This window comes from Prionailurus bengalensis, chromosome A1, assembly GCF_016509475.1.
Source record: "Prionailurus bengalensis isolate Pbe53 chromosome A1, Fcat_Pben_1.1_paternal_pri, whole genome shotgun sequence".
Taxonomy (NCBI): domain Eukaryota; kingdom Metazoa; phylum Chordata; class Mammalia; order Carnivora; family Felidae; genus Prionailurus; species Prionailurus bengalensis.
This window is the reverse complement of record NC_057343.1, coordinates 197,063,456-197,091,092: the sequence shown is the minus strand read 5'-3', so window position 1 is coordinate 197,091,092 and position 27,637 is coordinate 197,063,456. Positions and strand designations below refer to the sequence as shown.

Genomic DNA, 27,637 nt, shown 5'->3' with positions numbered 1-27,637 from the left:
CGGACGCTTAACCGACTGCGCCACCCAGGCGCCCCTAGGATATTCTTAATATTATCTTTTCCCTAGCTTATTTTATTGTAAGAATACAGTGTATAACACATACAACACACAAAATATGTGTTAATCAACTGTTTATATGTTATCAGTAAATCTTTCAGAGAACAGTAGGCATACTAGTAAAGTTTTGGGGGAATCAAAAGTTATATGCAGATTTTCAAATTGCATGGGGGACTGGCACCCCTAACCCCCACATCGTTCAAGGGTCAACTGTATTTGCTCTATTTTTTTCCCATTTGATTTGTTCTCTGAACTTCATTATTTCCTTTCTTCTCTTTACCATGGGTTTCATTCTTCCCTTTTACTAGCTTCTTAAGGTGGAAAGTGAGAGGCCATAGCCTTTCATCTTTTCCAATAAAGGTATTTAGTGCTTTACATTTCCCTTCAAGTACTGCTTTAAGAGGCATCCACAACTTTAGATATGTTATGTTTTCATTTTCATTCAGTTCACAATACTTTATTTCCCTTTTAATTTTTTCTTTGACCAGTGGATTATTCAGAAAGATGTATTTAGTTTCCAAATATTGGGAGATACTTTTTTTACTGATTCCTAACTTAATGCTGTTGTGCTCAGAAAATACACTTTACTTTTTAAATTTATTGAGACTTGTTTTATGACCCCTTAATATGATCTACCTTAGTAAATGTTCTGCATGCACTTAAAAGCAATGTGTATTCTGTTGTTGTTAGATGGAATGTTCTTACAAATGCTAATTAGGTCAAGTTTGTTGGTAGTGAGGATGTTCAAATCTGTCTCTATCCTTGCTGATTGCTTATCTCCATGTTCAATTAATTATTAAGAGAGGGGACTGAAATTTCCAACTACAGTTATGAACTTGTCTAGTTTTCCATATAATTCTATCAGTTTTTGCTTCATGTATTTTGAAATTCAGCTATTGGGTGTGTAAACTTTTAGGATTACATCCTCTTAATAAACTGACCCCTTTATCATTATGAAATGTTTTTCTTTATCCCTTGTAATTATTCTTAGTTCTGAAATATATTTTGTCTAATATTAATACAGTTCATTCTATACTTTTAATTTGAGTTAGCCTGGTATATCTTTTTTCATTCTTTTAACCTATTTGTGTCTTTATATTTAAAGTGTGCTTCTTACAGGCAGCATAAATTTGGGCTGTGCCTTTTTATCCAATATGACAACCTACTCTTTTAATTGGTGTTTAGATCATTTATATTTAATGTGAAAACATATATTTGTTAGATCAAGTGTATCATCTCAATTTTGATTTCTATTTGTCCTATCTTTTGCTATCTTTTCCCTTTTTCTGCCTTCTGTTGGATTAATTGTATATTTGTTATTCTTTTTTATCCTTTTTTTGGATTATTAGCTATAAATGTTTAGTTATTTTAGTTTATTTAGCATTTCTACCATATACTTCCAGCTTGTCCCAATCTACCTGCAAGGAATGTACCACTTCATGTATATAGTATGAGACTCTTACAATGTGTTCATGATCATGTTTTGCCATTATGTGACCATAATGCCCCTCTAATGGCTGGTTTGGACTACCTTTCATAGGTATACTTATGGATGGTGTGACCTTCTTCAGACAGCCATATCCAGGAGCTCACCAAGGCTTTCCTTAGATAAGGAATCCTAAAGCAATATGAGACATCTGATCAGGCTTTCTCTTGATCATCTCAACAAAATCCAGAGCCAGTGTCTGCTGGTAATTTTTTGGCATCACCTGCAACAAAAAGAGAGTATCATTAATCAGGACATACCTCCCAAGGTACTATATTTCTAGATGGTCCAATCTTAGAAGGACAAAGCTTAGGGGGGTTCACTGAGTATGTAGCATCAGTGGTCTCTCCAATGTTCTTTATACACCGGTTTTCTTAGCTTATTAAAAAATCCAGCCTGATTTTCATGTTTATGTGTTTCCAGAACAATTTTTTAAATGTGTGTTTGTTTCTTTATTTTGAGGGAGCATGAGTGGGGGAGAGGCAGAGAGAGAGGGAGAGAGAGAATCCTAAGCAGGCTTCACACTGTCAGCACAGAGCCAGATGCAGGACTCAATCCCACAAACCATGAGATCATGACCTGAGAGGAAACCAAGAGTCAGATGCTTACCTGACTAAGCCACCCAGGTGCCCCCATGTTTATGTGTTTCCAACCAATTCTCACTGCCAGGATGTAGGATTGGTCCTTTTTGAACACCAAAGCTTTAGGATTAAGATAAAATTTTGAATAGAGATGTAAAAAGTTTTTTTTTTTAATTTTTTTTTCAACGTTTATTTATTTTTGGGACAGAGAGAGACAGAGCATGAACGGGGGAGGGGCAGAGAGAGGGAGACACAGAATCGGAAACAGGCTCCAGGCTCCGAGCCATCAGCCCAGAGCCTGACGCGGGGCTCGAACTCACGGACCGCGAGATCATGACCTGGCTGAAGTCGGACACTTAACCGACTGCGCCACCCAGGCGCCCCTAAAAAGTTTTTTTAAGTGCAGATCTTTTTTGGTGAAAATGAAGGTTGCTGAATAGAAAGCAACTATATGCTGCCTTTGTGCAGGCATAACAAAGCATGAACTAGCTCAAAGCACAGTTTAGAAGGGAGAGCAAAGCAGGAGGGGCAGCACAACACAGTGGTTATAAGTGTGGACTCTGAAATCAGAATACCTGGGTTTGAATTATGACTTCTGAAAAATGAAAACTAAGTAGCTCTTTTGTTTGTCGGATATTTTGATTTTTCTGTTAGGTATAAAGGAAAGGCGTTAAAAACAGTTTTCTGTTTTGTTTTGATGATACAAAACTGTGTGCTCCCAAAACAGCTTTCCTGCTTTAAAATATTGCTACAGCCTTTGTGTGAAGATGCTATCTTGTTTAATCTGGTGAAAAGATTCCAAGAGGTTGTGGTCACATGGCATGCATTGTATGGTAAAGAGGTAAGTCATGATGGGTGTGCAGTCTATTACCATCAGAGTTATGAAGCTCCTGGTGGTGTGAAAGAAGTATAGTCATTCAGGAGACTGGAGAAGTTTCCAGATAACCATCTCAAGGATTACTTGAGATCTCTCACAAATCCAGATTTGCACGAGTAAGTGCTAGGCAGTGACTGAATGCATTCCTAGAGAATTCTGTGATCTTTCAGTCTCACCAACTCAGAAATACATTATTTCCCCGTGGCAGGAATTTTTCAAAACCTCTAATCCACTTAAAGCATAAGCCATTAGAATGTATAATCCTCAGTTCATATCACAATATGATGTACCACAGGAGGTCCTCATTAAGATGACTGACTGGGTTCTTCTGGAGCTATTACAGATAAGGACTCAAACATCAAGTCTTTCATTGGCACAAAAGGAAGATGAAATTCCTAGTTGTAATGATATGAATAGAAATGATGATGACATGGCTATGCCTGGTGGGTAAGCACGATATAGAGCTGGTAATGAGAAAACAAAAAAGACATCTAGAATATGAACTTAAGAATCAACGTGGGGAAGTATGTCAATGATTCATCTGCAAAGATGACTTAAAAAGAGAATTTTATGGGTAGTAAGAAGGGAGAATTTGAGCTTTCATAGACCATCTAATACATGACTATGCTTCCTTAGATACTTATCAGTTTGCAATTTTAGCTTGTTAATGTAATTATTTTTAACTTGGTTGAATTTTTATAGCCATTGAACTGGAAAAATATTATGAAGAAGGTTATCAACATAAGAATATTTTGTTCATCTGAAGTTTTGTTCATTTATTGTTATAGTAATATTAGTGTTGAATATTTGATATTTGTTTAAGCATACTATAAGAGAAAATAATTACATAATTCTGCTAATGTGTTTAGGAATCATTATTTTCAGTGTAAGATGAAAGAAATACTAGTAAAATATCAGGGTTTTATGAAAAATATTAATGTAACAGTATAAACTCATAATTTAAAACAGTATGTTCTGATTTGTTGCCATGTCCACTGAAGGTGGTCAAGACTCAGTGACACCCCATTGGATATGAGTACCTGTGGCAGACAGACTGGGGTTTTCAAATACCATTGCCCACAAAAGAAACCAGTGCTGTTTGGAGGAATGACTGACACCAGGTCTGGCAGAGGCAATATGCAGGATGAATCTGAAGTATTGTAACTATGGCAATTTCTTAACAGTGCATTTCAAATAACATAAGTTATCATTATAATGAACTCTAATTTATCAATTCTTAATTTCATGCCGTGGGGTTTTTTTATTTCTTGCTTGAAAAACCATTGAATAACGAAAGTCAGTTATCTTCTGTTTGCTTCTAGAACTTTATAGTTTCTACTTTTACGTGTATATGCATGACCTATTTCAAGTTGATTTTTGTAAAAGGTGTGTAACTATGGATCAAAATTCTTTTTGGTTGTTTTTGCAAATGGATTTCTAATTGTTCCAGCATTATTTGTTGAAAAGACTACCTTTTGTCCATTGAGTTACTTTGATGACCTTGTTAAAAATCTGTTGTCCATATATGTATGGTTTGGTTTCTAGACTCTATCCTGTTCCATTGGCCTATCTATTCTTACACCCATACCACAGACTTGATTATTCTAACTTTACAAACCTTGAAATCAGGTAATATGACTCTTCTTACCACACCCCCGCCCCCCCCCCCCCCCAACCGACCAAAAGGTATTTTGTTTATGCTAGGTCTTTTGCATTTCCATATAGAAATTTTTAAGTTTATTTATTTATTTTGAGAGAGACAGAGAGAGCACAAGTGGGGAAGGGGCAGAGAGAGAGAATCCCAAGCAAGCTCCACACTGCCAGCACAGAGCCCAATGTGGGGCTTGAACCAACAAAGCCATGAGATCATGACCTGAGCTGAAACCAAGAGTCGGACACTTATGCAACTGAGCCATCCACATGCACCTCCATATAAATTTTTGGATCAGCTTGTCATTTTTTACAAAAATGCCTGCTGGAATATTTTTGTGGGTGATTCAACATACACATCAATTTATGGGGAACTGATATCTTAACACTGACTCTTTCCATCTGTAAGCACACTATCTCTCCATTTATTTTTTTCAAGAGTCACTTTTTTAAAAAAAACTTTTTATTTAAATTCCAGTTAGTTAACATATAGTTCAATATTAGTTTCAGGTGTACAATATAGTGATTTGACACTTCCATACAACACCTGGTGCTCAGTTCAAGTGCATTCCTTAATCCCCATCACCTATTTAATGTTTATTTATTTTTGAGAGACAGAGCAAGAAAGCACAAGCAGGGGAGGGGCAGAGAGAGAGGGAGACACAGAATCGGAAGCAGGCCCCAGGCTCTGAGCTGTCAGCACAGACACAAATGTGGGGCTTGAACTCACAAACAGTAAGATCACGACCTGAGCCGAAGTCAAGTCGGAGGCTTAACCAACTGAGCCACCCAGGCGCCCCTCCCCATCACCTATGTAACCCATCCCCCCATTCACCTCCCCTTTGGTAATCACCAGTTTGTTCTCTATAGTTATGAGTCTGTTTCTTAGTTTGCCTTTTTCCCCCTTTGCTCATTTGTTTCTTAAAATTCCACACAAGAGCCACTTATTAAGTCTATTAGTTTTGTGGTTGTTGTTGTAGTTTTTGAAATATTCTATGTGGAAGACCAGGTTGTCTGCAATAGAGACAATTTTATTTCTTCCTTCCCCAAAGGTATGCTGCACTACCACAACCACCTTCCCTTTCTTGCTTTCCTTACTGCACTAAGATCACCAGCACAATGTTCACTAGGGAGAGCAAAGCAAACATCTTTGACCATTTGCCAAATGAAAAAAATGCTTGGGGGCAAGCATTTAGTCTTTCACAATTAAATATGATGACTAGATTTTTTTTTTTATAGATGCTCTTTAACACTATGAAGTAGCTATCCTTTGTTTCTAGTTCACTGAGTTTTTGCTCTAAAAAGATGTGGAATTTTTGTCAATCTTCTGCATCATTGAATGATCACATGGTTATTTATTATTTTTTTTTTTTAGGCTGCTGATATGATGAATGACACCAATTAATTTCATATATTGGACCAACCTTGCATTTTTAAGTTAAACACTACTTGGCCGTGATGTACTTTCCTTTTAAACTATTGCTAAATCTGATTTGCAAATATTCTGTTAAGGATGGCTATGGTCTATGTTCAGGAAAAACATTGGCCACCAAATGTTTTTTTCTTATAATGTCTCTGTCTGGCTTTAGCGTCATGATTAGTGCTAGCCTCATAAAATATGTTAGAAATCCTTGCTCCTCTCTTTTCTGGAATATATGTATGAATCGGCATTTTTTATTTAGTTGTATTCAAATCTTTTTAAGATCCTTTAATTATCTGTAGATTCTGAAGTGATGCTGTTTCCTTTCATTGCTTGCTATGGACATTTATACCTCCTTTTTCTTTGTATTGCCATGGTATTAATGATCTTTTTAGTCAACATTTTGTTGTTCCTACTTCTTTTTTTCCATTTTTAATCTTATTTTTATCACTTCCTTTTTTACTTTCTTGTAGTTCACCATACTTTTTTATTCTAACCTATTGAGTTGGATGCTTAGATATTTTCGGGCTTTCTTCTTGTCTGATCTGTACTTACTGCAATACATTTCCCTCTATTACAGGTTTAGGTGGAACTGATTTTGTGAATAGTATGCAGTAATTATGTTTTCATTTTCTGTTTTACCCGTATGGATAACTGAGCCAGAAGCATTTATTGAAGCACAACATTTCTCCTACTGTTCTACATCGCCATATTTGTCGTAATTCAAATACCTCTAGGTAATTATGTTTCTAGATTTTCTTACCATTGGTCTATTTGGCCGCCCATGTGCAATACATTGTCTTAATTATCACTTTATGGAAAATCTTAGTCTGGTAAGTTCTCCAAATTTGCTCTTCAAAAGTATCTTGGCTAGTCTTACCTTTTAGCATTTCCATATGTAATTTTATAATTAAATTGTAAAAATTTCAAAAAAAGAAAGCTTATTGGGGTTTTGATATAAAATGCATTGAATACCGTGGGAAATTGATCTTTATTCAGGGACGTTGAAGGATATAATGATATGTCCTAGATTCGGTGCCATGGGCAAACATGGTAAGAGGTACTGTCAAAACTTATCAAGAATGGACTATCAGAATAAGCCTGATACAGAATTAAGCAAAACAGGGCATCAGAGCAAGCTCAATTAACTACTGATAAAAATGGAGTCCTTGCCACTTACTAACAGTGGGATGATTCATAACAACTGTAGCTTTCATTCCACATAATAGAGCTAAATCCACACAGAAATTTGTAGCCAGTTGCTGGTTACCTGCATGCTATCTGGTATTTTGTTGTTGCTCAATAATAAAATAAGCTAACTCTGTATTTATGGATGGGCTTATTCCTTTGGATTTCAATTTTTCTCATCTCCCCAACAATATACAGATCACTTTGGGGGGAAATGGGCATCTTTAATATTGAGTCTTTCAACCAAAAAACTTGGTAAGTCTCTCAGTTTATTTAATTAAGCCTTGTTTAATTTATTCAGTAATGTTTTATAATTTTCTATATAGAAGTTCTATACTCCATGATTAGACTTACTTTAGGGGGTTCATATTTTTTATGCTAATGTAAATGGCATTTTTAAATTTTCACTCTGCTGATATGTAGAATTAGTTTACTTTTTAATATTAAAACTATATAAAGCAACTAAACTCATTTATTTCTAATATTTAATGTTATTTTTGTTCTCCTTATACACCACTGCATCATCTATGTCCTTATTACTTTTTCCTTTTTAATCCGATGCCCATTTTCCTATTCTTGCTTCATTGCACTGATCAGCTCCTCTAATAAAATGCTCAAAAAAACAAAATGCTCAAAAAAATTAAAAAAGTATGGTGAAGTATTAAGTCAGTAGGTGCTAAGTCTAAATTTGGATGTTTATAGAAGCCCATTATCAGATCAACAGGCTGCTTGGAGGTTTGTGACAGCAGAAAATCAAATGGGAGGCTTGCAAAGTAGGAATTATGAATCTTTGTTATATCTACATAAGTTCTGTATCTGTCACTATATAGAACACACTCTTCATTAAATTTCTATGTATTCCCGATATGTTCCTTTTTTTTTCTTATCCTTTTTAAAATTTTATTTATTTATTTATTTATTTATTTATTTATTTATTTATCCTTCTCATGCCTTTGTAAGACATCAGTTGGGATGTCTTCCACGAGAAAACATCAGAGCAGCTCAACCCAAAACATGTACTCCTAAGCATTCTTTCCCTGGTATGAATTGTCAATTACATCTGATGACAGTGTTCTCAGCTCACTGCTCATAATGAGACCAAGAATTTGCGTGCACGGACTAGGAATTTCCCACATCCATGTTAGGCAGCCCCTGAAGAGGTTCTCACCCAGGGGGTTCCCATCTTTTCACAACAGACAGTTCAGCCATTGAGGAAGAGGATCTGGTGGGCAGGAAATGTGAAAGAATCAAGTGGAAACTATATAAAGAACTATGTGAACATAAGTATACAGACATTCTCCTTTGTGCCAGGAATGCTCTTCTGCAGAAACCTCTAGCAAGGGTCCTCATCTAAAGCTGCTCATGCAGGAATAGACAACCAAAGCAAAGAGAGGAGGTATTTTAGAAATATTAAGTTCTTGGGGCGCCTGGGTGGCGCAGTCGGTTAAGCGTCCGACTTCAGCCAGGTCACGATCTCGCGGTCCGTGAGTTCGAGCCCCGCGTCGGGCTCTGGGCTGATGGCTCAGAGCCTGGAGCCTGTTTCCGATTCTGTGTCTCCCTCTCTCTCTGCCCCTCCCCCGTTCATGCTCTTTCTCTCTGTCCCCAAAATAAATAAAAAACGTTGAAAAAAAATTAAAAAAAAAAAAAAGAAATATTAAGTTCTTAAGCCTGTGAAGAGTTTTTCTCTACAAGTGTTCTTTGTTCCCAGAGAAAACAGTTGGGGCTGCAGGGCAGGAATCAGAAAATAACTGAAGAGACATTAGATGTGATCTTTATGTGTAACCACCAGTTTATAAATGTATGTAAAAAACAACAAATGCATAATAAAATGTCACTTGAACATACCAAGAATCAAGGCCACTAGGGTCAAAAACAGTAAAATGAACAGTCCTGGGAATGGGTTATCAAAAGCAGAGTGTCTGAAATACAAGTTTAGATGTAGCTTTTACATATTAGTCTTAGCATCCAACTGCATGGAAATGAAAGACAAAAAGAATAATAAATGAAAATGTACTCTTCACTATACTTTTTTTTTTTACTGATAGGAAATATTCAGATGGGTGAAGCAGGCTTGCTTGAAGTTACACAATCTGCGAGTAGCTGAGCCAGTATTAGAACACAAGACCATCTGGTTCAGTACCAAAGCATTTCCACAACACCAAACTCCCAGCGAGGGAGAATAAATGGGTGATCTGGTCAAGTAGCACCAATTTCAAGATCCAGGATCCTTCCAGAGAGACAGGTCAACTTATATGATTGAGATGGGAAAACGTATAAACATCATCTGATCCACCTATCTTTCCATCTTTGTACAAGAATTTTACATGTATCTTTAGGGGTCATGCTAAGCCCCTCCTTATAATGTAGTTTCTAGGAATTTATTTATTTATTTATTTATTTATTTATTTATTTATTTATTTAACTCAAGCTTTCTTCATGTCCTTTACAGAGAATTACTGTATGGCCAAAATGATGCCAAGCTAATATTAGCTATTTCACAATGTCTGGTTATTATTAATGTGATATAATATAGAATATGTAACTTGACAACATTCTATATACATAACTTTAAAAGTTTTACACACCATGTTGAAAATGTTCTTCATTTATGATTATTTTCCATCATCTTTGCTGAGTTGGGTATCACCACACTACAGACATCTATAAAGATGTCTCATAAATATCAAATCAATCAGGTTCCTAGTATTTATTAAGGCTTGAGCTAATACTGAAGGCTTTTCTGCGTTCAGTTCATTATGATTTTACTACTGTATGAATTCTCTGATGTACAGTGAGTTGTGACTTCTGGATGAAGGCTTTCCCACAGATAGCACATTGATAGGGTCTTTCCCCAGTATGAATTCTCTGATGTAAAACAAGGTCTGACTTCTGGGAAAACGCCTTTCCACATTCAGCACATATGTAAGGTTTTTCTCCTGTATGAATTCGCTGATGCCCTGGGAGGTGAGACTTCTGAGAGAAGGCTTTCCCACATTCACTGCATATATAAGGTTTTTCTCCTGTGTGAATTCTCTGATGTCCAATGAGATGTGATTTCTGACAGAAGGCTTTTCCACATTCACTGCATTTATAGGGCTTTTCTCCAGTATGTGTTCTCTGATGTATGATGAGCTGTGACTTCCGGGAGAAGGTCTTCCCACATTCAGTACATTCATAAGGTTTCTCCCCAGTATGAATTAACTGATGTGTAATGAGTTCCGTCTTCCTGCTGAAGGCTTCCTCACATTGAGCACATTTGTAGGGTTTCTCCCCAGTGTGAATTCTTTTATGTATAATGAGGTGGGACTTCTCACAGAAGGCTTTCCCACATTCAGTACATTCATATGGTTTCTCTCCAGTATGAGCTCTATGATGTATGATCAGCTGTGACTTCTGGGAGAAGGCCTTCCCACACTCTCTACATTCATAAGGTTTCTCTCCAGTGTGAATTCTTTGATGTATAATGAGGGGTGATTTCTGGGAGAAGGCTTTCCCACACTCACTACATTCATATGGCTTTTCCCCAGTGTGAACTCTCTGATGTATAATGAGGGAAGATTTCTGAGAGAAGGCTTTTCCACATTCAGAACATTCGTAAGGTTTCTCCCCAGTATGAGTTCTCTGATGTACGATGAGATGAAACTTCTCACTGAAGGCTTTCCCACATGCACCACAATCATATGGTTTCTTTCCAGTATGAATTCGTTGATGTACAATAAGCTGTGACTTCTTGGCAAAGGCTTTTCCACATGTAACACACACACAGGTTTTCTCCTTAGTTTCAACATTCTGATATTGCATAAGGGATTGTTTACTACTAAAAATGTTCCCACACTGATTGTTATTACAGGGCATTACTCCATTGTGAATTTTCTCAAGATTAGAATCAGATGCACCATAGCTAGATGATTTTCTACATCCCAAACTCTCATCAGGGTTTTTTCTTGAATTACTCTTATTACAACTACGTAGATCAGCATTATATTTCAAGTTCTTTTTAAATACATCATAGCTATGGGATCTTTGTCTTAAAGTATCTGGCTCTATGCACTCTTGAAATATTTTTCCAAAGGCATTATATTTATGGCCTGACTCCACAGTCACTGTTTTGTTGCTGATGACTGTTACTTGCCTGAAAAGCTTGTCTTGGTTTTCCTGACATCTCTGTAGCTGGCCATCATCTTGACAGACTTTTAAAATGGAGTACAATGAACCATCCTTTGTGACTCCTTTCAGGATATTATTATGGAAGGAAACAGACCCCAAAATACATGATTTGGGGTTGTCAAGGTTACTTTTCCTGTCTAAAAGAAAGAAAGATAAAATAAAACAATTATAAAGAACAATAAACAAACAAACAAAAAGAACAATAAACATAATGCAGAAGAACAGAACAAATGATTAATCCAATGTAGTTGATGAACTCAGAACACAGGGACAGAGACAGGCCATCTCCTAACACAGGTCAGCATAAAGTATGATCAGATGAATGGATGGAAAAGGATATTAAAGAGAAAAATTAGACCTGAAGGAAATAGAAATGTATCTGGGTTATTATCACTCTAATCGTGGATTATTCTTCTAGAATTTTCCCATTTCTCCTGCTTTCTGAATGGAAATCCTTTTCACTTTCTGAATTCATTTATCTTATAAACCATTTGCTACATATATACTTAACTATTATCCTGTGACCATTATCCAAAGAAACAAGGTCCCTTCTGTACTCAAAATATTTTAACTCTCTTCAGTCTACTTTCCTAATTAAAAACTAACACAAACAACAGAAAAATCCAAGATCCTGCTATGGATTCAGTATCAGATTCACACCAAGAATCCAAGCTTATATTCCACTACTTCCCATAACACCTTCTATATATACCAACACAAACTAGCAAAGTTCTCCCAGAAAAGCCTTCATTCTCTACCTTCAAAGTTATATTCATACACCCTCTCCCCACCACAATCTGCCTTCACCTTCCTCCTTCAGCATCACCAACACTTAGTATGTTTCAAAGCAGCTACAGCTGCACGCTCCGAAAAACACCTTCTCAAATTCTGCTGCATATTTAGACTTGCATTTTCTCTGAACTTTTAAAATGGTAACTATATTTGACAGATAATTTTGTACACCATGTGCCTGGAGGTCTTACCATGTAAAGTACAACCTATGTTCTTGGGAGGAATTTGCCTTTCTATTGCCTTTTCATAAAAGGTGTTAAAGATATACATATATGCAGAAAGGAAGAAGATCAATAAGAAATAGCTCCTCCTTATAAAGGTTCAGAATTATTTAATTATTTGTCAAATGCCTACTAAATTCTCAGCACAGGAACAAACAATAAGAAATCTCGATAAGGACAAAACGTCAGCCTCAGGCATCAATCAATTAAGAAAACATAACAATCTGAGATTTCACTTCCCTTGTCTCCCATCTGCCTGATTTTCATCTGTATAGATCCAATTTGATACGTCTCTCTTGATGATCCATGGATCTTCCCCTTGTTCCAACTTAGAGATGACATCTGGTTTGGAAACTGGATATCCTATTAAGTGGAAATCACAGAGGAATTGGGATTGGGGGCACTGAAGGAAAAAAGAGAAGGTGTTGTTTCAGAAGGGCTACAATGAATCAGTCCAGTTGACCCTCAGCAAACACCATGACCTCTGTTTGGGAAGGTCTGAAGACCGTAAGTCATTATACATCTCAGGAACCACTTAAGCACAGCACCTGATAAGGAAAGGCCCTTGGTTGGACAAGTCTGAGTGATGCAGGGAAGCCATCCTTACCCAATGAGATCACGTGGCTGAAGTTCTCCAGCATCACATCTCTATACAGGGTCCTCTGAGCAGGGTCCAGTTGCTGCCACTCCTCTTGGGTGAAATCCACAGCCACATCCTTGAATGATACCAACCCCTGTAACAGTATTTTCCTGTTCAGTCTGAAGTGACCATTCTCATCATTCCTACTATAGTATATAAAACTACAACTACACCTAGTTTTGTTATCATAGTATTTGGGAGAAACAGCACAAAATCTTGTCTTTACAAGAAGAGACAGATTAGGAAAACAGAAGAGGTAAATCAAAATGCCTACCTAATACAAATGGTAATTTAATAAATCATAAGGGCAGCATTCAAATAACTGAGAGGAAAACAGATTATTCAAAGAATAATACTGAAACAACTGGAGAGTTAACAGGAAAGGAAGAATGTTGAATCCATATGTTAAAGGTAGAATTAATTGTATGCTTTTAAAATTCATATGTTGTATGCTAACTGCTAGTTTCTCAGAATGTGACCTTATTTGAAAACAGGGTCACTGCAGATTTTATTAGTTCTATGAGGTCATTAGGATGGACCCTAATCCAATATGACTAATATCCGTATGAAAAGGAGAAATCTGAACACAGAGACAGACACACACAGAAGAAAGATGATATGAAGAGACATGGGGAGAAGATGGTCACCTATAAGCCAAGGAGAGGGGCCTGGAAGATTGTTCTCTTACAGCCTTCAGAAGGAATCAACCCTGCTGACACTTTGAGTTTTGGCTTCTAGCCTCCAGAACTTTGAGACAATAAATTTCTGTTGTTTAATCTACCCAATCTGTGGTCTGTTGTTAAGGTAGCCCTGGAAAACTAATACACCATATTTTATGTCTTGAGAAATGCAAAATATACATTCTAGATGAAGCAAAAAATTAAATTCTAAAAATATAGCCAAGAGCATAAAAGTAACAAAACATGGGAAGATTTTTATTAATAATTACAGAGCAGAGAAAGCTTTTGTTTTTTGGGTTTTTTTAATGTTCCTTTTTTATTTATTTTGAGAGAGTGAGAGAGACACAGAGAGAGGGAGCGAGCAGGGGAGGTACAGACAGAGGGGAAGAGAGAGAATCCCAAGCAGGTTCCATGCTGTCAGCACAAAGCCTGATGTGGGGCTGGAACCCACAACTGTGAGATCATGACCTGAGCCAAAACCAGGAGTTGGGCACTTAACCGACTGAGCCACCCAGGCGCCCCTAGCAGAAAAAGCCTTTTAAAATAAGAGATTAAAAAGAGAAAAAACACATATAGAGAATCACAGAATGTCAGTGTTCTTGAAGATCATAATGTAATACCCTCAATTTATAGGAAAATAATCATAGCTTCACCTCAATTAATGTTTCTCCGATATATATATATAGATATATAGATAGATATAGATATATATAGATATAGATATCTCTCTATATATGCAATAACTAGTAATATAATGAAGTATACCAATTACAGTAGCAATACTGAAAAGAGACATAATGAGAAATGTACAGGAAACACTCATAAAAAAATAAGATTATTGATGTGACATTAACACAAAAAAAACTTGGGTAAGTGTAGAGCTGTAAGGTATTTCTGGAGGGGAAAGGGACTATTTTAATTAGGTCACCATCATGTTCACAGTTGTCATCTACTAGAATCTGAGTGATGTTTTTCAGCTTTTCCTCCTAAATATTTCATTATTATCAAATATTGCTTTCAGAACAAAAACAGATTAAACACGGTTTCCACTATCAACACCCCCTGCTTAAAAGTATCCACTGGTTCTATCCTTTCGTATACAATCAGTCTCAATCATCTCAGTCCCACGCCAAGTCCCATATTCACACCATCAAGCTGCCAAACATTTAATTTGTCCTTAAAACAACCTTATTAACTTTCTCATTTTACATATGAGAAAACCTAGAATCACAGTAGTTCAGTAATCACTTGCCAGAGGTCAGGCACTGAAGATATGATTAACTCTCAGCTTTAAAAAGCAGGTATTCTGATTCAATAGCTCCACACTGCCTCCTTGATATTGTAAACAAGGTCTTCTGTATTTTATTGTTTTAATAACACCCTTAGTCAAACTTCCAATGAAACACCCTAGATTTTCGTTTTCCTCAAATTCTCAGCCTTCCTAAAACCACTCTGCTGCCCTCTCTACTTTTGTAAATGTTGTTTCCCATCCTTATCTTACTTCTCTCATGATCTAAAGCTCAATAATCTTTTAAGCCTATTTTCTAACTCCTTATATAGCTGGTTGTTCCCCCCTCTCTGTTTTAACAGTTCCTTGCTCCCATAACTATTATAAAATTTTTTATTTGTCAATGCTACTTTCCATGTCTGTTTACCTAATTTTTCTCTGCATTCCTCCCAGAAAAAAAACCATACCGAAATCTTCTTGAGATACTCCACAGCCAGTCAATGCATGTGACACACATTAGGTACTCAAGAAATGTTCACTAAAAAAAGGAATGAATGAAGATTACAGAAAATAAAATAAAGTTCACATTTAACTAAGAATAGTTCTGTGGATTAATCAGTTACATTCTTTTGATCTAAAGAACAGTGACATGAGAAAGAAAATAAATGTGGAATGTAGAGAAAATCCATTCTGACAGGAAGTTTAAGAGATGTAATTTTAACATTCTGATTTTGCTTTATGAATTATACTCAAATGCTTCATTATACTAAGTATGCATAAATTTTGTTAATTTTGAGAAAAATATAATGTATAATCAGTGGGAAATTGTACTCTTATCATCTACAAACAAATGTTTATGGCTTGGGTGACTGGGAGAATGGAAGAGAGAAGGTGTTAGAAGAAGAAAGGAAGAATAGATATGTGTACAAATAATGACTTCACTTCTGGACAGTATGGAAAAAATATAAATCCCTCTTCCTAAAGGAACAGGCATACAATCAGTTAATAAGCCCCAGTAGTTGGATTTATTAAGCTAATAAAAATCCATTTTCATTCTCTAAAGCTACTCCAACAAATATAAGACTAACTAGATATGTAAAACCTTCCAGTTGCCACATTCAGAAAATTATTTTCAAATATATATAGGTATCTCAATATATCCAAAATATAATTTCAAAGTATAACTGACCTTTAAAAATTATTAGTGTGCTTTTTGGAATTGTGTCTTCTAAACTCAGTATGTATTTTACACTTAAGGCACACCTCAATTCAGGCTAACCGATTTCAAGTGCTCAGTAATCACATGTGGCTGGTCGCTCTGCACTGAACAGCACAACTCTAAAGCTACTGACATTCAAGAAAAAAACCAAAACAACCTTATCTTTTTGCAACAGAACCCACCTGTTAAGCTTTACTGTAAAATACACATGAGCACTCCTAATGCAAAAATTTATTACTATATTTGATAATAATAATGATGACAATATAATAACAATACCAACAATTAACACTTAATTTAGAACAAACCATCCCAGGTACAATTCCAGGCATGGTTTTTATTTACTTAATTCTTACAACAACCCTATGAGGTTTCTAATCACCATTTTACAGATAAGAAAACAGTCACTGTTTGACCAGACTGGAAAGAAATATCATGCATCCGCTAAGATAATAAAGAATTCTAGGGGCACCTGGGTGGCTCAATCGGTTGAGTGTCCAACTTTGACTCAGGTCAAGATCTCATGGTTCATAAGTTCAAGCCCCACATCAGACTCAATGCTGTCAGTGCAGAGCCCGCTTTGGATCCTCTGTCTCCCTCTCTCTGCCCCTCCCCCGCTGTGCTCTTTCAAAAATAAATAATCATTAAAAAAAAAAAAAGAATTCTAGGTACTGGCATAGGAAGATATTCAAAATGTATACAAAAATCTTTACCTGGGACAATTAAAAAGCAAGTTTTGCAGCACGGAATCTTTACTGTGTAACATTATTTCTCCAAAAGAAAAACACAAGAAAGTAAAAGACACTCATACATTTGTACTTTCACATGTACACACTTAATCATAGTTATATTGAAAAGGTTTGGAAGATTACAAACAAATGGTTAACACTGATAGTCTTAGAAGGAGGAGAGTTAAAAGGTTTAAATTTTTATCATTGATATAGTTTGAAATTTATATACCATGTACATAGCCAATGTTGGCAGGGAGAAAAATCACTACACACTATTAGAAATGGAAGTGCAGAGAAGAAACTGGCCTCGAGTTGGAAAGTGATCCTACACAATCTGAAACCACAGCAAAGGGTATGGAGTATCAGGGACCCATGCTCTACAAAGCTTTGCCGGAGAATTATAATGTAAGAACTGCCCTTTGGGAGAAAAATAGATTTTGGAAGACCACTCAAAATGCACCCATCCTGTGTTATCTAGATTTTAGCAGTAGGTAAAACTGGACAATAGGAAGCCTCTATAATCAATCAGGTCCTCTAAACCCGAAATCTAACAAACTTTTTCAGTAAAGCATATATTTTCAGCATTGCAGGTCATACGGTCTCTGTTGTACTTACCCAATGCTGCCATTGTAGCAGGAAAACAGCTACAGACAATACGTGAACAATAAAACTGTCCATAAAAATAGAGAACTGAATTTGGCCTATGGGCAATAGTTTGGTGAGCCTAGCTCTGAAGGATAAAGTTCACGGAGTCTGGCTATGACACTATAACTTCCCTCTAAAAGAGATCGTTTCGTGATACAGCTACCAGAAATCTACTGTTGCATTTACCACAGGAGTGTTGCTAAGAATACTGTGTACTCCATCATCTAGACAAAGACCCAGAATGGAAATTTGTTTTAGTCTTACGTGGTAAGAAAGAATTTCTTCCCATGGGAAATTGATCTGTTTTCTCTTTAGAGGACTGTAAATCAATTAAGTGGTGACGTCTTCAAGAAAGATCAGAAAAACTGGTACATTCGTTTTTAAAAATGTTTTCAGGCCAGGTTTATCTACATGTTCCCTAGAAATGCTTTCTAGGTCTTAACTTTCATTTTGGCTACCTTCTCCCTAATCCAAAATTTAGCTATCTGCACTATTCCATTTGGTTGGACAGAAAATGAAGGAAATTCTTAAAATTAAATACAAAAGCAACTCACCTGGGACTTCATCATTCTCTGCTCTCTTCTTCAAGAGCAGATGTCTGAAAAAGCAAAACTGGTGCTCAGATGGGCATTTTCACAGACCAGACCGTCTGCTGCTTCCACATTCACCAATCTAGAAACAACCACTAGAATCAGCTGTATGATGACACCAGTGGGGATAAGGCTATTTGGTCCTTGAGAGGGTCAGGAAGCACTAGGTGAAGGAAGTCCTCTTGTGACCACACTATGAAGATACAGAACTTGGTCAGGGTGGTTTAATTGTAAAGATGTGAAGGTATATTTCACACTGACTTACTAACAGCTTATTGTTTCCCTATGAATCAGTAATTCTATTTGTAGAATATTCTCATAAGGCAATAAACATAAATGGATATGTATAAAGTAAACTGTAGATGGACTGCTCCAGCAACAAGAATGGCCATGACCAAATGGAAAACTGAGAAATGTATTCCCTTATTCCCCAGAAAGAACCAGCAGCTGAATTCCAATAATCTCCCAACAGGTCTTCTGTATTTTCCCCCAACTCAGCAAACTCTCTTGCCAATCAATATTCATGGACCAAAATGTTAATTTTAAGATGTTTTCTGTTTAAACTATTATTACAGATTTTCAACAGTGCAGTCATCTACATATAAAAATGGTGATAGGTTGGAAACACTCATACAAGAGAATACACCAATGCAGGAAGGCATATTACCCCGTCAATTTTTCTCAGTCCCAGAAGGAGTCATTCAGACAAGACTGAACTGGTTCAGAGCAACTGAATGCTCCCAAGACAGGGAGGCTGTTTTACATGGGGTATTCCAGGCGTTGTCAAAACTGATCTGGAAGGAAACAATCAAGAGAAATAGTTATACTCATCTCTGGGTACCCAGCAGGTGCTCAGTAAGTGTTTCTTGAATAAAACAACATGATTTCAATTCTTAGAAAAAGGTAGGCTGAAAATCATACTTTTGATAACAATCCATCCTTTTAAATTTATTTGGTCTTGTTTTAAAATGACCATTTTGGGGGTAGACGAGAACCAGGCTAAGGGCGCAATGGTGGACCACGAAGGGGTCTGACCTTTAAGAACTCAATGGCTGCCTAAAACCTGTGGAAACTTTAAAGTATGTAAAAGCCTTTCCCGAAAAGTAGGGCTGATCATCCCTGATCCCATTATTGCTCCCTCCAAATTTCTGAATCCTTGGGTCTAGCAATGACACACCCACAGAACTCCCCCATGACCACTACATCACTGACCACCACATGGATGGTCATTTAGTCCGCAGCCTCCTCACCAATCACTGATTCTCCAGAGTCCCATCAATTACTGACCCCAGCCAGTCCTCCTACACGCCATTTCGGATCCCACAGACAACTCCATCACTGACACATTATTCCCCAATTACTAATCTTATACCTCACTCCAACCTTGACTCCCAAATAAACCCAACATGAATCCCACATACCTCCCCACCCGTGACTTCATAAATCTCCAATCACGAACCCTCACACACCCCTCCCCTCCTATTATCAATCCAACAGACTCACCGCACATACCCGCCTTCTGTCTTGCGGCTCCGTTATCAGGTCTCGAAACGCCCATCACGGCTCTAACCGGGACGGCTGTCACAGCCATACTGCTGAACTCTCCCGCTTCCTGTCTGGGTGAGCACAGCGCGGGGCTCCCGAGCCTGCGCCGAGCCGTACTGGGAGGTTTTGCCCACTCCGCATCCTCGGCGGCTTTGTTCAGGAGGCAGTATGGCCGCCCCCAGGTGCTATGTCGGAACTGGAGCCGCCATCTTGGGAATTCGGTCAGTTCCGTACACGCGGAGGAATTCGGTTCCTTCCGAGCAGGAGTTTGGGATGTGCCACAGCCCCCTGCCCCAGGGAAGGGGGCAAGCTGACGGAGAGGAGGATTTTACGAACCAGCTAGGTGCGAGGTTTTGCAGAGAGCTTTTACAGGTTTGGGGAAGAAATTTGAGTGATACGACCCCTACTAGAAGACTGCATTTGGTGAAAGAGGAAGAATTTCGAATGTTAAAATACTCTCATGGACGGCACTCCTTAAATATGTTTGTAATGGTACAGCCTACACCGGGAGGTTCGCCTAGCTTGGGGGGTGAGGCGTAGAATGGCACAGTTCCTCCGCGGAGATTCCCACTGTGGGCGCGAAGTGGTGGAAGAGTTCCCTGGTGGGCGGAGGAGGGGATCCACAGTAGAAATGAACTTTATACTAAAAACTGTTATAAGGGATTCTCTAGGGGAAATTAGTACTACTAATTGCTGTAAGTTGCTGAGGCTGCCTGAAGGGAAAAGGAACATTCAGAGGCAGGGAGGAGGAGGAGACGGAGGCACAAAGCGTTGACGTGGAGAAGCCGGCGAGAAAAGGGGCAGCGATCCTGCTGCTAAGGAGAGGGCTGTGTAGACAGCGGTGGGAGCCGGAAGGACCGAAAGCAGGATGCGTAGGAACAGAAGTGGGAAGCTAGGGGACACAACACGGGAGACGCGGGGGGAGATTGAGACCGAGAAAGGGGAGACTGAAAAACAAAAATGGAGAGGAAGTGGGGAGGAGGTTAGATTTCAGGAAAACATCACTTGAAAAAATCATGAACCACAAAGCACTTACCATAACCTTTAGGTACTTCAGGCTTTTATATTTAAAAAAAAAAGTGCTAACTAATGTTTCCTGTGCTTAAATAGATATGCTTTTGAATCATCAGTTTTTGAAAGAGCCATGAGATTTTTGGCTTACGTAATTAAATGAATAGCAGTTTTACATTGAGCAGTTTTATCATGTCAAGTAAAAACAAATCGGTCTAGATGAGAGATTTTATTCAGAAAGATGGTTGCAATAGGGGGAACACTTCATTCTCAGAAATCTGCAAGCATCTCAAAATCAAACCTTACCTTTCCCCACCCCCGCCCCCCCCCCTTTTTTAAATAGAGGGTTAAGAAGGGTTAGCAGTAACCTTCAACAGGTAGGAGTGCAAGTGGCAAAAACAGGACACTTAAAAATGTTTCTCGGGGCGCCTGGGTGGCGCAGTCGGTTAAGCGTCCGACTTCAGCCAGGTCACGATCTCAAGGTCTGGGAGTTCGAGCCCTGCGTCAGGCTCTGGGCTGATGGCTCAGAACCTGGAGCCTGTTTCTGATTCTGTGTCTCCCTCTCTCTCTGCCCCTTCCCGGTTCATGCTCTGTCTCTGTCTGTCCCAAAAATAAATAAACGTTAAAAAAAAAAAAAAAGGTTCTGGAGTTCTGAGATTCAGTGAAAAAGCTGTTAAGGGAGGATGTTATGCATATACATATTGCTTTGCTTTATGTGGTTAAACTTGGGGACCAGCCAAGTTTAGGGGCCTGTGGAAAAGAGAGGGGCCTATTGATCAAGGAAGAGCGTAAAATAGCAATTGCACTACTAGGTATTTATCCAAGGGACACAGGTGTGCTGTTTCGAAGGGACACATGCACCCCCATGTTTATAGCAGCACTACCAACAATAGCCAAAGTATGGACAGAGCCCAAATGTCCATTGATGGATGAATGGATAAAGATGTGGTATATATATACAATGGAGTATCACTCGGCAATCAAAAAGAATGAAATCTTGCCATTTGCGGCTATGTGGATGGAACTAGAGGGTATTATGCTAAGTGAAATTAGAGACAAATACCATATGCCTTCACTCATATGAGGAATTTAAAATACAAAGCAGATGAACATAAGGGAAGGGAAGCAAAAATAATATAAAAATAGGGAGGGAGGCAAAACATAAAAGATTCTTAAATATGGAGAACAGAGGGGGTTGCTGGAGGGATTGTGGGAAGGGGGGTGGGCTAAATGGGTAAGGGGCATTAAGGAATCTACTCCTGAAGTCATTGTTGCAGTATATGCTAACCTGGCTATAAATTTAAAAAGTAATTACTTAGGGGCACCTAGGTGGCTCAGTCGGTTAAGCAGCCGACTTCCGCTCAGGTCATGATCTCGCGGTCCCTAAGTTCGAGCCCCGCGTCAGGCCCTGTGCTGACAGCTCAGAGCCTGGAGCCTGTTTCAGATTCTGTGTCTCCCTCTCTCTGACCCTACCCCGTTCATGCTCTGTCTCTGTCTCAAAAATAAATAAACGTTAAAAAAAATTTTTTTAAGTAATTATTTAAAAAAAAGAGGGTAAAAAGTGGGCAGTTGCGATCAATTTGAACTCCCACAGTTACATCAATATTTATTGCATGCCTTGTGCTTAAGGCAGTGTAGCCACTGTGTTAGGCACTAGGGGTATAATAATGATTAATTTAGAATCCTCAAGGAGTGGGGCACCTGGGTGGCTCAGTTAGTTAAGCCTGTGACTTCAGCTCAGGTCATGTTCTCCTGGTCCATGAATTTGAGCCTCACATCAGGCTCTGCACTGACAGTGAGGAAACTGCCTGGGATTCTCTCTCTCCCTCCCTGTCTCTGCCCCTGCCCCACTTGTGCTCACACACATGCTCTCTCTCTCAAAATAAATAAACTTAAAAAAAAAAAAAAAGAAAAGAAGACTCCTCAAGGAGTGATGCCAGTGGACGCTGTAAATACGGGAAGGGGCCTAACCATGAGAACTTTGTAGTAATTTTAAAAAGTTTAGCTCTTGAGCCAAGGCGTGATGCAAAGCTGTCCCTAATGTAGTATCTCATTAAAAAAGAAGCTGAAGGAGGAGACCTCCCTTGTAATGAAAGAAATAAGAATTAAAGCTGCAGTAAGATCCTATTTCTCATCTATTAGCCTGTTAAAAAGTATTCTACTTTTGGAACTATATGGTGTTGATAAGGCCAAGGGAATAAGGAATTCTCATATAGTACTGGTGGGACAGAAAAATGATACAGTCCCTATATAGGTGGTTTAGCAATAGCTAGCCAAAATACATGTATTAGTGACTTCTAGCAGTTGGGCTGTGAGGACAAAGGCGTGCTGGGAATGGTGACCAAGAAGTTGGCATGGCAGCTTGAATTCATTAGAAGAGTCAGTTGCACCAACAAAAGGAAATCTAGGAAGAAGCATATCCATTGTTTGACTACATAATTGTCACTGATTTTGAGTCAGCATGTAGGAATGATGGGAAACGCCACCAGAGCCAAGAAATTAATGAACTTTCAACACTTTGCTGAACACATTAACTGGAAAAATTGAATCCGACTTCCACTTCCATGCCTATGTCCAGCCTCAGGAACATCCAATTCTTTCTGAATTTTGCATGGAACTGACAGGCATAAAATGGGCTCAAGTTGATGAAGGAGTCCCTCTGAGGCTTTGCTTAACTCAGTTCTGTGAATGGATTCAGAAACAAGAAAATTATCATTTTTGTTCCCTTATGTTCATCTGTTTCATTTCTTAAATTCCACATGACTGAAATTAGATGGTATTTGTCTTTCTCTGAGTGACTTACTTCAGTTAGCATTATATACTCCAGCTCCATCCATATTGTTGCAAATGGCAAGATTTTATCTTTTTAAATGTTTTAAAATTTATTTTTGAGAGAGAGACAGAGAAAGAGAGACAGAGTGCAAGCAGGGGAGGGGCAGAAAGAGAGAGAGACACAGAATCAGAAGCAGGCTCCAGGCCCTGAGCTGTCAACACAGAGCCTGACGTGGGGCTCAAACTCACAAACTGCGAGATCATGACCTGAGCCAAAGTCGGACGCTTAACCAACTGAGCCACCCAGGTGCCCCAAGATTTTATTCTTTTTATGGCCGAGTAACAGTCCATTATACACATCTTCTTTATCCATTCATCAGTCAGTGGACGTTTGGGCTCTATCCATAGTTTGGTTATTATTCATAATGCTGCTATAAACATTAGGGTGCATGTGTCCCTTTGAATTAGTATTTTTGTATTCTTTGGGTAAATACCTAGTAGTGCAATTGCTGGATCATAGAGTAGTTCTATTTTTAACTTTTTGAGGAACCTCCCTACTGTTTTCCAGAGTGGCTGCACCTTGGCATTTCAACCAACAGCATTAGAGGGTTCCCCTTTCTCCACATCCTTGCCAACACCTGTGTTAATTTTAGCCATTCTGACAGGTGTGAGGTGATAGCTCACTGTAGTTTTAATTTGTATTTCCCTCATGATGAGTGATGTTGAGCATCTTTATATGTGTCTGTTAGCCATCTGTATGTCTTCTTTGGAAGGATGCCTATTCACGCCTTCTGCCCATTTCTTAACTGGTTTATTAACTACAGAGAGCTAACTGAGGGTTATTGGAGGAGAGGTTGGCAGGGGGATGAGTTAAATTGGTGATGGGTATTAAGGAGGGCACTTGTGATGAGCACTGAGTGTTATAGGTATGTGATGAATCACTAAATTCTACTCCTGAAACTAATATTATATTATATGTTAACTAACTGGAATTTAAAGAACTTGAAACTATTAAAAAAATAAAAAACAAAAATAAAAATAAATACATGTATTAGTTATCTGTTGCTGTGTAATGAATTACCTGAAACTTAGTGTGAAATTATAAACATTTACTGTGACATATTTCGGTGCGTCAGCCTGGGAACAGCTTAGCTGAGTGGTTCAGGTTTCGTCTCATGGGGTTGGGGTTGCAGTCAAGCTGCTGGCCAGGGCTGCAGTTATTTCAAGGCTCAAGTGGAGGAGAATATTCTTTCAAATTCAATCGAGTGGCTGATGACAAGTCTCAGAATATCAGTTTCCAGGTTTAGTTCCTCACTATGTGGGCCTTTCTTTAGGCTACTCCTGACATGGCCGTGGTCTTCCCTCTCCTCAAGCCTGCCTCATAATGTGATAGCCGGCTTCTACCGAGACTGAGCAAGTCAAGGGAGAGAGAGAGGGTGAGCAAAGGCACACAAAACAGAAACCACACTCTTTTTAGAACCTAAATTGAAAGTGGTATCTTATTACTTTTTCTGTATTCTGTTTGCTCAAAGTGATTCACTAAGGCCTGCCCGCCCACAGTTAAATGGGAATTGAGCTCCACTTCTTAAGGGGAGGATTGTCAAAGGGTATATGGACATATCTCTAAAATCACAACGCTACATAACTTTCACACTTCGATTCAAAAAATCCACTTCCAAGATATATTTCAAAGATATATTGGCCAAAAAAAAAAAAAGACAAAAAAATATGGTCAAAAGATTATTTATTACAATAATGTTTTTAGTATCAAAAGATAGCAGTTAACCAGACATCTACTAATAGAAGTCTGGTTGTATAAATTATGGTATCAACATAAAACAGTATTATTCATCAGTAAGAGAGACAGAAAAATCTCTATGTACTAATGTTGAGTGAAATTCAGGATATAATGTTACAAGAAAAAAATGAAAAATTTATTACCATTTAGTTTTATAAAATGTGAAAATGAATGAGTATATATGCAGTCAATTGTCATAATTCATGTTTATGTCCTATATAAGGTTGTTGCAAACAGAATTAGTGAATAAAAAAAAAACATTGCTCCTAGGGGAAATATATAAATATATATACTTACACACACACATATATATTGGATATAATCTTAAACTGCAACTTCGTGAAGTTTACAACTTTGTGTAATTAAGATTATAATCTTATAATCAATTAATCCTGGTAAATTATACTTTATTTTACAAAAGAGAAAATTAGGTTCAGAAGCATTAAGTGACTTGCCTGAGGTGACTCCATTAACAGGTGCCAGAGTTGGATTCAGACTCCACCAGAGCGGCCCTAGAGCTGGAGGTTGTTACACTTCAGTACACTGCCCCTGCTATTTCCATCCTCTTGAAAGCTGGAACAAGAGGAAGAGTATCCCTTCAGTTCAGTCTCACATGGAAATGTGTGCATAAGGCAATGCAAATTTTTCACTCTGTACATGTCTGCTAATGACTGCAAAAGGACCACATTGATTTGGAGTTTATAAATCAATTTCAACAATTAGATATATTTGCAGATATGGAATCTGTGAATAATGAAGATCAACTGTATGTATGTTTACCTGAAAAAAATCAGGCAATGAAAGAATAAACCATCAAAATATTATCTATAAAGGATGTTGTTAGGGGTGCCTGGGTGGTTCAGTCAGTTGAGCATCCAACTCTTGATTTCAGCTCAGGTCATGATCTCACGGTTGTGAGATTGAGCCCCACATCTGGCTCTGTGCTGTGTGTGGAGCCTGCTTTAAGATTCTCTCTCTCCCTGTCCCTCTGCCCCTCCCCTGTTCTCTCTTGGGGGGGTGGGGGTGGGAAGTGTTGTTTGTTATCTACTGAAATGTAGCAACTTACCCCAAAATGTAGTGGCTTAAAACAACACACATTTATTGTCTCTGTGTGTCAGGAATCCGGACAAGGATTATTTGGGTCCTCTACTATAAGGACTCCCAAAAATCTATAATCAAGGTATTGGCTGAGGCTGGGATCTCATCTGAAGGTTCAAATGAGGAAATATGATTGTTGGCAGAATTCACTGTCTCAAGAATTGTCGAACGAAGGGCATTCACATCCTTACTGGCTGTTGAAAGAAAGCTACCCATAGTACCTTGCCATGTAGGACTCTCCAACTTGTGACTTGTATATTTAATGAGGCAGGAGAAAGAGTCTGTAAGCAAGACAGAAGTCAGTCTTTTATAACCTAATCACAGAAGTAGCACTCATTCAATGTTGCTATATTCCATTGGTTCAAAGCTACTTACTCATATGGAGGGTATTACAACAAAGGATACCTGGAGGTGGGAATCGTTGCCCATTTTAGACACTTCCTACCACAGGAAAGAAGAAAATAAGGTAGAGGGTACAGAGACAGTACCTAATCTTCTCTGAATGTACATGTTCTGTTGACTTAACTTTAGAACCTCAAATTTTTACATAATTATGAGGGGTGCCTGAGTGGCTCAGTTGACTAAGCATTGGACTTCAGCTCAGGTCATAATCTCATGGATCTGGGTTCAAAGCCCACATCAGGCTCTCTGCTGTCAGTGCAGAGCCTGCTTCGGATCCTCTGTCCCCCTCTCTCTCTGCCCCTCCCTGCCTTGTGCTCTTGCTCCCTCTCTAAATAAACATTTTTCAAAACTTACATAATTATGAAACAAAATTAAATTTTATAAAACAATCCCAAATTTCTACCTCTGGCCAAAGTGATGTAACAAGGAATGGATTACACTTTCACCTGAAACAATGGAAAAACCAGACAAATGTAGGAAACAATGGTTTTCAAGTGATCCTCAAAGATGGGAAACAAATGAGGTAACCCTTTGATTGCTCAGTTTACTGCCTTAAGAAAATTTACAGGACACAGCATAGGGAAGGGGAGCCTAGGCAACAACCAGCAGACTCTCAGGGTTGAGGAGAAAGAACTAAGAGTACAGACAGACCACAGAGCAGAGAACCAAAGAGCAGAAAGTTGCACCAAAAGGAGAGCTCCAGAGCTTGCAGAGGGTCTATGTAAGTACTCATCAGAATATTGGTCAGTGTATGCATATAAGTAATCTATCAAAGTTTGGAAAAATAAACGCTTGAAATGAAGGAGAAAACAGTAACTGGGTGTCAAAAAAGCCAACAT

At 38.2% G+C, this 27,637-nt stretch overlaps 1 protein-coding gene across 4 annotated transcripts; it reads right to left on the bottom strand.

The window, feature by feature from the left end:
• Positions 1-9,033: 9,033 nt before the first annotated feature.
• On the bottom strand, positions 9,034-20,762 carry ZNF300 (zinc finger protein 300). 4 transcript variants are annotated; one of them, XM_043601637.1, is made up of 6 exons: positions 19,676-20,762; positions 18,840-18,966; positions 18,137-18,254; positions 13,047-13,173; positions 12,680-12,802; positions 9,034-11,563 (listed from the first exon to the last, which is right to left on the bottom strand). In XM_043601637.1, exons 3-6 carry the CDS (start codon positions 18,149-18,151, stop codon positions 10,014-10,016), a joined length of 1,815 nt encoding a protein of 604 aa, XP_043457572.1. In that variant the 5' UTR covers positions 18,152-18,254; positions 18,840-18,966; positions 19,676-20,762; the 3' UTR covers positions 9,034-10,013. The 4 variants fall into 4 exon arrangements, with proteins under 4 accessions (XP_043457572.1, XP_043457651.1, XP_043457722.1 ...); XM_043601716.1 differs by having other exon boundaries at positions 18,137-18,180; XM_043601787.1 differs by having other exon boundaries at positions 19,685-20,762.
• Positions 20,763-27,637: the final 6,875 nt, after the last annotated feature.

Excerpts from the sequence above, each read along its gene's own strand:
- ZNF300 (XM_043601637.1), bottom strand. Across the intron at positions 12,803-13,046 it reads CAGCCACGTGATCTCATTGG|GATATCCAGTTTCCAAACCA; the intron begins GTAAGGATGGCT and ends TCCACTTAATAG. Across the intron at positions 11,564-12,679 it reads TCAGGCAGATGGGAGACAAG|ACAGGAAAAGTAACCTTGAC; the intron begins GGAAGTGAAATC and ends TCTTTCTTTTAG.